General features: G+C 42.1%; 1 protein-coding gene across 2 annotated transcripts in view; it reads left to right on the top strand.

Annotated features, from left to right (window-relative positions):
- cdk19 (cyclin-dependent kinase 19) overlaps positions 1–12457 on the top strand; it is a 73723-nt gene that overhangs the window by 612 nt on the left and 60654 nt on the right. For both annotated transcript variants that reach the window (XM_037087002.1, XM_037087001.1), the window contains exon 2: positions 5328–5403. In XM_037087002.1, the coding sequence (XP_036942897.1) occupies positions 5328–5403 (76 nt within the window). The remainder of the gene's footprint in view (positions 1–5327; positions 5404–12457) is intronic.

Here is a 12457-nt window from a genome sequence, read left to right as displayed (position 1 = left end):
CGTCATTCAACGCGATGGTGACATTTGGGCGTCTTTTCGCGGCCAAGCTGCTCCCTCAGTTTTAACACTGTGCACTGCCAAACTTTTTATAGACTCAAACATCAATGTAATCCGTTTGCTGTACCGCTTTTACAGTCCCAATGTGTGTGCAGCATGTGTGAATACAGTGTAACTTAAAACAACAATGGAAAGATGGACATCATATTGGCAGTTGTGCAGTTGACAGTCATGCTTGAGAGTGCTATTGTGTTATTACTGAACTGTGTAAGGTTGCTAAAAGTTAGATTAATAACTGTAAATGTGCAGCTTGGAATGTAAAGTGGCCTTACCAGAGAGAGAGAGAGAGAGAGAGAGTGCATGATTAGTACCTTCTTCTCCTTGTCATTTTATTCATGTATCCCAGTTCTTCTGGGTGCTGCTAAACCCAAACAAGAATTCTGAAGTAGTTACGCAGTGATTCCATAGTCTAGATCAGTAGTGTTGCCTATTATGACCTAATTAAAAGGATCTGGTATCGACCAGATGAGTCCATTATTTTGTCATATTTCATCGACACTGTTACAAAATTGTAATTATACTTTTAGTTACTGATATGAAATAACTATAATTCAATTTTATAAACCTTCCAGAAGTATATTGCGAAAATTTGCACAAGCCTTAAAGACAGTCTAAAGGGATCTGCTATCCATCAGATGTGACTACAGTTGCAGCAATATATCAGTTTCAAGGTGGACTGTGGTATGAAGACTGACAGTTGTCTTACCGTGTGCCTTTAAAGGGACACTATGTGGTTTGGAGAAGAAATTCAAACTAGGGATTTTAATGTTTACAGTATGTTCTCAGAGGAAAATACGGTTCTGGAACACAGTTTAAAGCTAGAAAGGTGGCACGATCCACCACATATAAGCAAAGTGAAACAGTGTGAAATTCTGATTAAAATCCTTCCTCAAAAATACACTGTGCACCTTTCAAAACTTTAAAATCTACAGTATTTCATCTGACCATATTTTTTGTCATTGAAAATATGTGTATTTCAAGTTCAAGATAAGTATTCAGTCTAGACAATCTCTATTTTCCTTTCCTTACAGTCTCTGCAACTGGAAATAATACTAATAATTATGTAATACAGTATATTGTTATACCTTGAAAGCGTTACTTTCTGAAATGGTTACACCGTAAGTCTCATATCATTGCAACCCTTAATTTGACCGTTGGCTGGATATGATTGGATCAGTTCTGTGTAGTTATAGCCTCTTGTTACCTTTTACACAAAATGTTGAAAAAGAGAAGTGCACTGGTACTTAAGAGAAAACAACATGACTCCCACTCTGTTATACCTTTCCTCCATTCATCTTTGATTCACTGAGTTGTAAATCTGAGTCAAGGCTGCAGGCACTGTCTTATCATAGTCACCTCAACAACACTGGATAATAGAGATGTGATGTGAGGCCAAAACGTGAACACAGGCAGGTCACGTGCAGTCATTCAGTAATACCTGAGAGCTTGTTTAATGCTGTGAGGTAATGACGTCCTCAAAGGCATTAGAGATTGTGTACAGGGGATACAGCGTATGTGGGATATCACATCTTAAGACAGTACTGAGGAAAACAACAAATACAGAGATGGATTTCAGTAAAGCACAGAAAGTTTTGCTTTCAGGGTAATCTTTTGTCAATCTTGTCATTTGACTTCAGCTCCTTATGACCTCTGCCAAAGACATTATGTTTTCATCTGTGTTCTTTTGTTTGGTGGATAGTTGGTTGGTTTGACAGCAGGATCACGCATAAACTACTGAATAATTTCCATGAAACATGGATTGGGAATAGGTCTAGGCCCAGAATTAATCCCATTAATTTTTGGTGCAGAGCTGGATTAAATGAAGGATCCAGAATTGTGAGCTAGGGCATTTTTAAACATTTTTGTTAATTTCACAGGAATCAATGCATGGATCTTGAAAAAAAAACATGGTGTATTAAGGTGGCTGGTATATATGAGTTACTACAATTTGATGCATATCATGATGTAATTATATTATTCTTACACAGATTATGATTCTATTCTACTAGGACAACAAACAATGCAGTGTTGTTGTCCCAGTGGTTGGCTGTTACAGGTGGTTTACAATTTAGAGTGATACAGGAACATCAACATTTGATATTAGATTAGGCTTAATTGAATTAAAGGAGATTGTTGGGCTTGGCAGAGGTATATAATCTACTGAGTGCAGTTCTAGTTGTTTAATATCTTAATATGAAACGTCTTGATTCTTGTTAAATGCACCATCAGATCAGACCATGATCTTGCCAGTACATTCATTTATACTTCACAACAAAGACTGAAGATGCTATTGCATACTGCATTTTTTAATACATAATATTGTGGTTATATATTTCCTTTAAAAAAGACCCCTTATGACTACAAGTGGAAAATGGAGAGTTGCTGCTCTCAGCCTTCGTCGCTGCCTTGATTGTATTCTCTGAGGATGTAGCTGAGGCCTACACGTATTTCTAGTAAGCTTCATTTGTGATGCAAGTAAAAACTGAAAGGCAGCAGAACCACTTTCTGTCTCCAGTGCACACAAAGAGTTTGTTTTCCTGATACCCTAAAAAGTCTAAAACACCATTTTTTTATGTCTCCTGGCTTCACACCTGAGACTTAAGGGATATATAACTCTAGAAAGTTCATCCCAGTTGGCATGAAAAGGAGAAGCATGCTCTTGTCAAGACTTGGAGATGTATGTAATGTTTTCATAAAGTTTCTCCATACACATAGGAGCCAAGATGATATCTGTTGCTCAAACAGAAGCACCTGGGTGTGTGTGCATCTCTCTGCTGCAGACATGCTCACAGTGAAGAATATTTAAAATATATGCTCATATTTTTACTTTTAGTTTGATTTATTTTTACATTGTCAGCATCTGAAACTTTTTATATATACAGAAAATACAGTCCAAAGCTGTCTCTGTGGGTTTTGTGACATGCATTACTAGGAGCAGGTACCAGCACCTGTGGTTATCAAAGCATCCGTAATGTTCGGTTAAAGTGTCATTTCTAAATCCTTTTCTTGATAACCATGAAATATAAATAACATTCATTCAAATGCAGCCGTCACACTGCAGAATAAATGAATGTCTTGAATGACAATAAGTTTATCCTCTCTGGTAATATTTTCACATTTAGTTGTTTTGAATTCCGGTCTTTGAATTTTAGCCCTGTCAGTGTTCACGATCAGTCTACTACGCACGGACTATAATAATATCACCCAAAACATTGGGTCCTGTATGACTGTTCAGGTCCAAAGTAAACTTTGTTCAGACATCTGCAGTGCTGCCTGTCTCTGGTGGTTTTTTAAGCATAGGTTTATGCTTCTTGCATTGCATAGAACACACTGAGAACCAGTCACCAGGCCATCCGCAGACCACAGTCTGCCAAATGGATGTAATTGCAGTGGCCTGTGCTGGCATTGCTGGCACACACTTAGAAGGTATGCAGTTGCACCAACCAAGCCGACAGTCGCCCATCGGGTGATGTTTGCGTGTGGTTGACTATTGGCTGTAGATTCTGTGGTGTGTCCCTCTCTGTTTGATCTATTAGTTCCAACATTTTGAGTCAGCATTAGAGGTAGTGAGAGAGAGAGTGAGAGAGAAAGAGAGAGAGAGAAAGAGAGAGCTCTCTGATTGGCTGTTTATTGCTGTTAATTGTAAATTTCAGGCTGAAAATGAAGAGCAAAATAAAACAAGTATTGTCTTGCTCGAAGAAATATTTAGACAGAATTTAATAAAAATAAAAAAAAAATGAAAATGGTAGATTTTTGTGTGTCTCTTTTTGTTCTATTCTTTTGAGTGCAAGAGTAGCCGTCCTAACAGCAAGCAATCTGAAGATGGCTCCTTTGGCTTTCGCCAAATATGATTGCTATTATTCATTATTTTCTGACATCATAAAGATCAAATGATTGATTAGTACAGAAATTAAATTTACTGATTATTTTCAAATACCACTTTTGACAGAAAGTTTCTTAAAGTGAACTAAGTCATTTTCTACCCCCATAACCAATGGAAAGTCTGAAGATTTGTAGTCCACTTAGACTACATACATTTTATCCATTAAGCTCGCCCAACGTAATCCAAGTCTCCAGAAGCACCAATATCCCAAATTGGTTGTTGATTAAACCTTATTTAAAGCTGAAATCCTCACTGTAGCAGATAAGCTAAAAGTGTTAGTACCCACCACGTCTGAAGTTGGTATAAATAACATCTTTATAACATAACATCTTTTATAACATCTTTTTTTCCCCTGAAGTTCAATCAGCACGGGGGTGCATAATGGATACATTTTCATTTTTGGGTGAACTTGTCCTTTATGAGAGCAGGCTCAAAAATGGCAAATATGATATTCCATTAACTGCGAGCAACTACTGAAACTTGATATTTTGTCTGAATGAAGAAATACCACATATCCATCTTTAGTCTTCATGTTTTGTGGTTTAACAATCTTTCTTTCCTTCTGCCCAAAATCCATATGAAGAAATTTATTTTGTAGCCCAAAAGATAAAATGTTATGAGCTGTTTTGAGCATCTGTGCAGCTCAATTAGTATTATAGATGTGTGCCCGAGAGCTCCAGTTAATCCACAACCATGTCCAATGCAGATGAGGTTGAAGTGGGCACTGCGAGGACCTGTTTGATCTGCGCATGCTGCTTACTGAATGAAGTGGTTATTGGATGCCGTCCACAGGTTGTGTTTACATTTTTAACATGCCTTTTTGCTCTGTTTTAAATAGAATGTGTTTCCGTTTAGCTCTCATTGTTTCCTCTGCTCTCAGCCCAGGTTGTGTACAATGCTTATCTCATCTTAATAATCAATGCCAGTCTGCTGAACGGGCTCTGCCTCAGCCTTAGTCTCACATTTCACTTACTAACTGGTTTTCATGCACAAATGTGATTCACAAGGGCACACAGCTATCCTGTAAAATGAGAGTAAAAACAAAGAACAGCCACCGCCAAGAGCTGCAGCGAAAGCGCTGTGTAGTTTGAATCCTGCATCTGTCTTTGCATCAAGGGTGAAACTCTAGGCCTAGGGGGAGAGGCACAAACGGAGCTCTCCTGCAGGGAATGGATGACTCTTTGTTGCCAAAGGCTATCTCTAATGCTAGGAATTCCTCCATAGCCTTTCTATGCCCTTTGCTGTCCTTCCGCTCCACCCAAAACACCTTTTGCATTCATAATCAAAACCTTAAAGGCCAAAGCTGGAGTCAGAGTTCTAGAGTAAACCTGTCAGTCTGTGCCATCTAGTAATGTTTGTCCCGTTTTCTCTTTTTTTATCTCTACAGGAAAGATGAGAAGGATTATGCACTGAAACAAATAGAAGGCACTGGAATATCGATGTCTGCGTGCAGGGAAATCGCTGTAAGTTACAACATTTTTGCCACAATTCAGCATTTATTCATTTTCCTACAACACTTTCTAAAGCAAGTTCTCAGATTTATGGACATTTATTTGCTGTGGACAAAGGTTCTCCTCAGAAAAGTCAAAGTGACAGTCAGTCTAAAACTAAGTGCAGAGATCTCGTAGTGCTGACACAATGACGGATATGCTGGCTTTGCTTTTTTAATACTGAACCAAACAAAGGCGCCATAATGCCATCCCAGTGTGTGATTTGATTTTTCAGCGGCTTTGGCGTCTAGTGTCACATGTAACATTAGTGTTGGGCAGCACTTTTTAAACAATAAGAATGGTATAACATTGCAATAAAAATCATGTATCAATCTTGTAATATGGCTGTTGGTCTTGTTCTCTGCTCCCACTCCTTGTCTCCCCAATTTGCAGTGATTTTAAGATGCTGTAATTCTTTGTTAAGCTAGCTGCTAACTGCTGCTAAACGCTGAATGGTGGTGCGGCGAGATGGGAGTGTCTCGCCTTGGCAGACGTGTGTGACGTGTCGGGAGCCCCTGCTGATCAGTTTGCTGAAAGGAGAGGCTGCCATGTTGTTATGCTACTAGCATGCTGATCCTACTAGTGACTGTTCTTTCACATCAACGGATTAACGATAATATAATAATGTTATATTTCATATTGTAAACTGAGGCATGAGACCAAACCAATGACCGTGATAGCTATGAAAATATATCACTTCCAGGGTTCTCCCGAGACAATGGAATGGTGGCGCAGTGCCGCTATACTGCTAGCTCAGCACCACTATACTAATACCAATGTTAGCTGCTTTGTAGCAGGTGAGGGTGAAGAGCGAGCGTCCCCCCGCCATCAGATGACAGCGACCACCCCCCCACCCCCCGGGATGACGGTGCGCCGCTACACTCAAAATTTCTGGGGAGAACCCTGCACTTTACAAAAAAGTGTCTGTTGTGTTCCCTCTGTAGCATTTAGCCATAAAAATAGCATGCCCTCTACTGACCCATTCTACTCTGTGATCTGCCATTTTGCCTCTGCCACAGTAGGTTAAGCACACAGTGAAAAAAGCAGAAATGAAATCCAGTGGCTCCCGAACCAGACCCCCTCTGGTCCCTGACTGTGCCTAGAAATTCTGTCCATAAAAATAATGAACAGAACTGGTGACAAAGGGCAGCCCTGCCGGAGTCCGTCATGCACCGGGAACAGGTCTGACTTACTGGTATGCAATGCGCACCAGGCTCCTGCTCCGGTCATACAGGGACTGTAAAGAGGGCCTCCGACCCCATACTACTGGAGCACCTCCCACAGAATGCCATGAGGGACATGGTCGAATGCCTTCTCCAAGTCCACAAAACACATGTGGACTGGTTGGGCAAACTCCCATGAACCCTCAAGCACCCTGCGGAGGGTATAGATCTGGTCCAGTGTTCCACTGCCAGGCCGAAAACCGCGTTGATCGTCCTGAATCCGAGGTTCGACTATCGGCTGAATTCTCCTCTCCAGTACCCTGGAATAGACTTTCCCAGGGAGGCTGAGGAGTGTGATACCCCAGTAGTTGGAACACACCCTCTGGTCCCCCTTTTTGAATAGAGGGACCACCACCCCGGTCTGCCAGTCCAGAGGCACTGTCCCCGACTGCCACACAGTGCTGCAGAGACGTGTCATCCCAGACAGCCCCACAACATCCAGAGACTTTAGGTACTCAGGGTGGATCTCATCCACCCCTGGTGCTTTGCCACCGAGGAGCTTCCCAACAGCCTCAGTACCTTCGGCTTGGGTGATGAATGAATCAACCACTGAGTCCCCAGCCTCTGCTTCATCTATGATGTGTCAGTGGGATTGAGGAGATCTTCAAAATATTCCTTCCACCACCCAACAATATCTCCAGTTGAGGTCAACAGCTCCCCACCTCCTCCGTAAACAGTGCTGGTGGAGGGCTGCCCCTCCTGAGGTGCCAAATGGTTAGCCAGAATTTCCTCAAGGCTGACCGGTAGTCCTCCTCCTTGGCCTCCCCGAACTTTTCCCAGACCCGAGCCTCTGCTTCCACGACCGCCTGTGCTGCTGCACGCTTGGACTGCTGCACGCTTGGCCTACCGGTGCCCATCAGCTGCCTCAGAAGTCCCCCAAGCCAACCAGGCTCGATAGGACTTCTTCAGCTTGACAGTATCCCTTACTTCCGGTGTCCACCACCAGGTTTGGGGATTGCCGCTACAACAAGCACTGGAGACCTTATGGCCATAGCTTCGAACAGCCGCATCAACAATGGAAGCAGAGAAAATGGTCCATTCGGACTCAATGTCCCCAGCCTCCCTCTGGATCTGGTCAAAGCTCTGCCGGAGGTTGGGGTTGACAGAGGGTTCCTCCAGATGTTCCCAGCAGACCCTCACGATACGTTTGGGTCTGCCAAGTCTGTCCATCTTCCTCTACTGCCAGCGGATCCAACTCACCACCAGGTGGTGATCAGTTGACAGCTCAGCCCCTTGCTTCACCCGAGCGTCCAAGACATATGGCCGGAGGTCAGATGACACAACCACAAAGTCGATCATTGACCTCCGGCTTAGGGTGTCCTGGTGCCAAGTGCACTGATGGACACCCTTATGCTTGAACATGGTATTAGTTATGGACAAACTGTGACAAGCCTGTTCCTCCCAATCACACCTCTCCAGGTATCACTGTTGCTGCCCATGTGAGCGTTGAATGATGGAGTCCTCGGTTGGAGCACTCTCCAGTGCCCCTCCCAGGGCCTCCAAGAAGGCCAAGTACTCTACACTGCTGTTCGGCCTGTAAGCCGAAACAACAGCGAGAGACCTATCCCCAACCCGAAGGCGCAGGGAAATAACCCTCTTGTTCACCGGGGAAAACTCCAACACATGGTGGCTGAGCTGGGGAGCTAAAATCAAGACCACACCAACTCGCCACCTCTCACTGCGGGCAACTCCAGAGTGAGTCCAACCTCTCTCAAGGAGTTGGGTTCCAGAGCCCAGACTGTGCATGGAGGCGAGCCCGACTATCTCTAGCCGGTACCGCTCAACCTCCTGCACTAGCTTAGGTTCTTTCCCCCCCAGTAAGGTGACATTCCATGTCCCCATGGCCAGAGCCACCATCCAATTGGGTCAGATTGGGTTGTTAGGACCCCCGCCCATGACCGTCACCCAAATCGCATAGCAATGGCCTCTTCTGAACCCTCCTGCGAGTGGTGAATCTACTGGAGGGCGGGCCCACGTCACTCTTTCGGGCTGAGCCTGGGGCCCCAGTAATGCCATTCCGGGCGATGTGAACAACCTTGTTTTTATGTCTGTCATCAGGGGCATTGGAACCGCTCTTGGTCTGATCCATCACCTAGGACCTGTTTGCCTTGGGAGATCCTACCAGGGGCATACTTTATCATAGCATACTTAGTTATAGCAATAAAATACACTGCATTCTTTTAGCTTCATACTATGTGCGCACTCCAAGTGTTTGGTGATGTTGCTTACCCCAAATTTCCACTGGACACTGTCCGCTGTGTTACAGCTCCGATCCCGTCATGCTCCGCCAAGCGCCATCCGGGCACCCCCACTGGTTGCATTTTGAGTCAGCCGTAGCGCAGTACAATAGACGGCTGGCATCACGAAGCCGAGGAGTTTCTGCGATAATCACATGATCGCTCACAACCGCAGTTATAGGTCTGCATTATTAAAACAACAACAACAACAACAACAACAGGAAGTGTTCCCGACCGAGGGCTTAGCAGAAGACATTCTCTTTTTTGAGATTTGTGTGCTGGTGTCAATATGGAGTGTTGTAATTTGAAAAGTGACCGAATGTAATGTTGTTATTTCGGTGCTTGACTTCCTGCCTGCTCGGTGCTAAATTCAGCTTAATTGCTCGGTCATGCTCAGAAGTAGATACAGAAGTAATGGTTATCTGTTCCAGAGTATTTGTAATTGCATAGCTTCTGTTCTGTTGAAGCTTTATTATTACCTTATGGTAATAAAAAGAAGATTGAATCTTTTAACATCTTGTAAAGTCTTTATTTTTTTAATCAAAATTACATGTTGTAGTATCGATAACAGTATTGGCAAGTATCAGTACCGATAAGGAGTATCGGTATTGATAAAATCCAAATGATATATGTCCCTATCCCTCTTGCTCATAATGGTCATTTATTCAGGCTTTACAATATATTAGTGATGCAGCCCTTGAAATAACTGTTATAAAGGAAGATAACTGCTATCAAAGCATTTTGAATAACAACCTTTTAACCTGCCTGCTGAATACTGCTGGCACCGGTGCTAAATACTGCATCAGAATTATGGCTTCTTCCCTTATAAAGAAGCATTATTTTAATTTTATATTCATATTTTTTTGACTGTTTAGTAACCAGTGTTGTCGATTTCTAGTTATTAAAATGTTTTGTTATATCAAACTCAGTGACATGTTGTCATGCCATCTACATTCATACAGGATAAAACAATATGGCACCAAACCACCAGAATCTGGAAATTCTGATCCTGATTCTGAACATGGCACCAAACCCCAAAGTTAACAGTTATCCACGATTAGTGTTTGTCTTTATTATGAACCATGTGTAAAACTTTCATGTGGTTTTGAGCCAGTACTATTTAGGCTCTGTAGAATTTGTGGTGGGGGTCGATGCAGCCTGGGGGCAAGTGTGCCTTCCACTCATACAGGCTGCATATAGAGAAAGAATGTTGGCCATTTCACAAGCTGATGGTGTGTTATGTAAGGGTCTCTGGTTTCAAGTCGAACTTGCCCACCTGGTGTGAGGCTATGGGACATGTGGCGCAAACACAGTGACACTGTGCAAACATGCCCAATGATACATAGCAAGCCTGTGGTAGTATAACTTAACCTATCATTATTAACTATTAACCATAACCTCCAGGTGCACATTAACACCATTAATTTGGTCTGTATTAGTTGAGAAGATGTTTCACAGTTCCTCTTCTTGCAAGAAATAATTGCCTAAAGTTTTTTGCTCATCTGAAATCTGAAAGACAAATTTCAGTGTTTGAGGAAATATGTGGATGGTGACAAGCTTTTGATAGCTTGACATTTTGGAATGAGCTTAAAGGAACAAACAAGTGATTTTGCATTATGAAGGCTATTTTGTTTCAAGCTCCAAGTTTGCAAGTTTTCCTCACTGCACAGAAGAGTAGAAAGCTGTGGCTGTCTGAAGAAACACATTCCAATCCTCCCCCAAACACAATGGTGAGCACTGGAAATGACTGGCAGTTATGCAAAGTGTTCACAATTAGTAGTACACAGGCTGTTATGCAAAGACACTCATTCTTCAGATCCCTGAAACACCAGACAACCACTAGAAAAGGAGACAAAGGTCAGAGACACAGCCAAGCTGCTGAAGAACAACTATTAGGTCATAGAGCAGGCATGTGGCAGGTACAGCTGTCATCTTTCAATGTTCAGAGATTTTTCTGACATGCAGCAAGGGGCCACAGGGTGGACTTGTACCCAGTCCTCCTCAAAAAATCTCTGAATACTGATTTAGATGTCAATTACCATGGCAACCATAAAAGCTTTGAAGCATTTGGTCAGCCCTATAATCTGTTGCAAGTTGAAAGTCATTAGTTAAGAGTAATCTAAATGCTTTTCCAGTGCATCTGCTCAGGAAAACATCGCTGCTCGCAAATGGGTGGCATGTCTCTGAACTTCACACACATCTAGCACACTTTATAAGAGGCAAGTGGAGTAGTCTTGAACCACATGGTCAAGAGACTTGCATCAGTGAAATGAACATAAAGGGAAATACCAACCACAAAGTTGTTTTAGCAAGTTTGACATCACAAACACTACATAAACAAAAACTGACGTAGAGGTATTGGTAATTCTGCTTACTGTTTAATGCTGTGTGAATTAAATGTCAGCTATGACTTGCTGTGCTGTAAGCATTTTCTAAATTAAATGTTGTGCAAACCTGTCATTACACTATGCACATATCTTTTGATGTCCTTTATCAGACAATCAAATCCTGTTCTAAAACAAGCAAATGTTTCATGGGGTGCTTACATGCCTCCAGGCTTTGTTTTAGGCAACTTTACTGCATTTATAGCAGCCACCTGTTGGTTTGTTTTGCCACTCAGTTGCGTGACAGCAGTGCTCAGCCAGCAGACTGCACTTCCTTGTGTGCTGTTGTTGTGTTTATAGTAACATAGGTGTGGAAGAGTCTCATTTTCTTACCTTTAGAGGAACTACTGCCTCTGTACAGTCACTTGAGTTGTTTTGCTGGTATTTTATTTTGTAGCTAAGTGGTGACATCATTGGCTTTACAACATAAACTGTGATGCAGATGTAGACGTCATCTGCGCAGCTCAGTAAAAAGCTTGGGATATTAACAGCTCACAAAAATAAGACAGAACACACTTCATGTAACAACTTAAATAACTTCATGTAACAGCTGGAATATTGCAACATTGATCAGTCACTCAAAAGAAGATGACAACTTAATTGTCAACTCCTTTGATAATTGATGAATCATTTTTCAAGCAAAATTGTCAAACATTTGATGGTGCCGGCTTTACAGATGTCATTTGTGATAGTAAATGAAGAGTCTTTGAGTTTTGGGGAATTGGTTGAAGAAATTGAAACAATATAAAGACTTCACTTTTAGCTCTGGACAGTTGTGATGAGCTTTTTTTATATATAATTTTTGACTGTTACAGACTAAATGATTCATTTATTAATCTAAAATGGCAGTCTTAACCAGGTACAGGTAAGATAAGTAATAGGTCCATTAGTTTGAAGGTGTATCAGACAAAACACTGCTCAGTGGTTTATAACATTATGAGGTACTCTGAAACATTATCACAGAATGTAATCTTGCTTTGTCGTTGTCACAATCACAATTATCAGTGCACCTTTTAGATTAGCCTCTGTAGCACCCTGCCAGATGAAGCTGCAGCAAAGATTGAGCAAGATTCAGCTTTATTTCTGAAACAACATTAAAAAAAAAGTCAGCACCACCTCTACTACATCAAGTGATGTGCTGTCCCCTTTTTGTTTGGAGTATGACCTCTTCTTCATTCTTAGA

The sequence above is a fragment of the Acanthopagrus latus genome, chromosome 22, assembly GCF_904848185.1.
Source record: "Acanthopagrus latus isolate v.2019 chromosome 22, fAcaLat1.1, whole genome shotgun sequence".
Lineage (NCBI taxonomy): Eukaryota > Metazoa > Chordata > Actinopteri > Spariformes > Sparidae > Acanthopagrus > Acanthopagrus latus.
The sequence above is the reverse complement of the archived record's forward strand: the minus strand, read 5'-3'. Positions and strand labels throughout refer to the sequence as shown.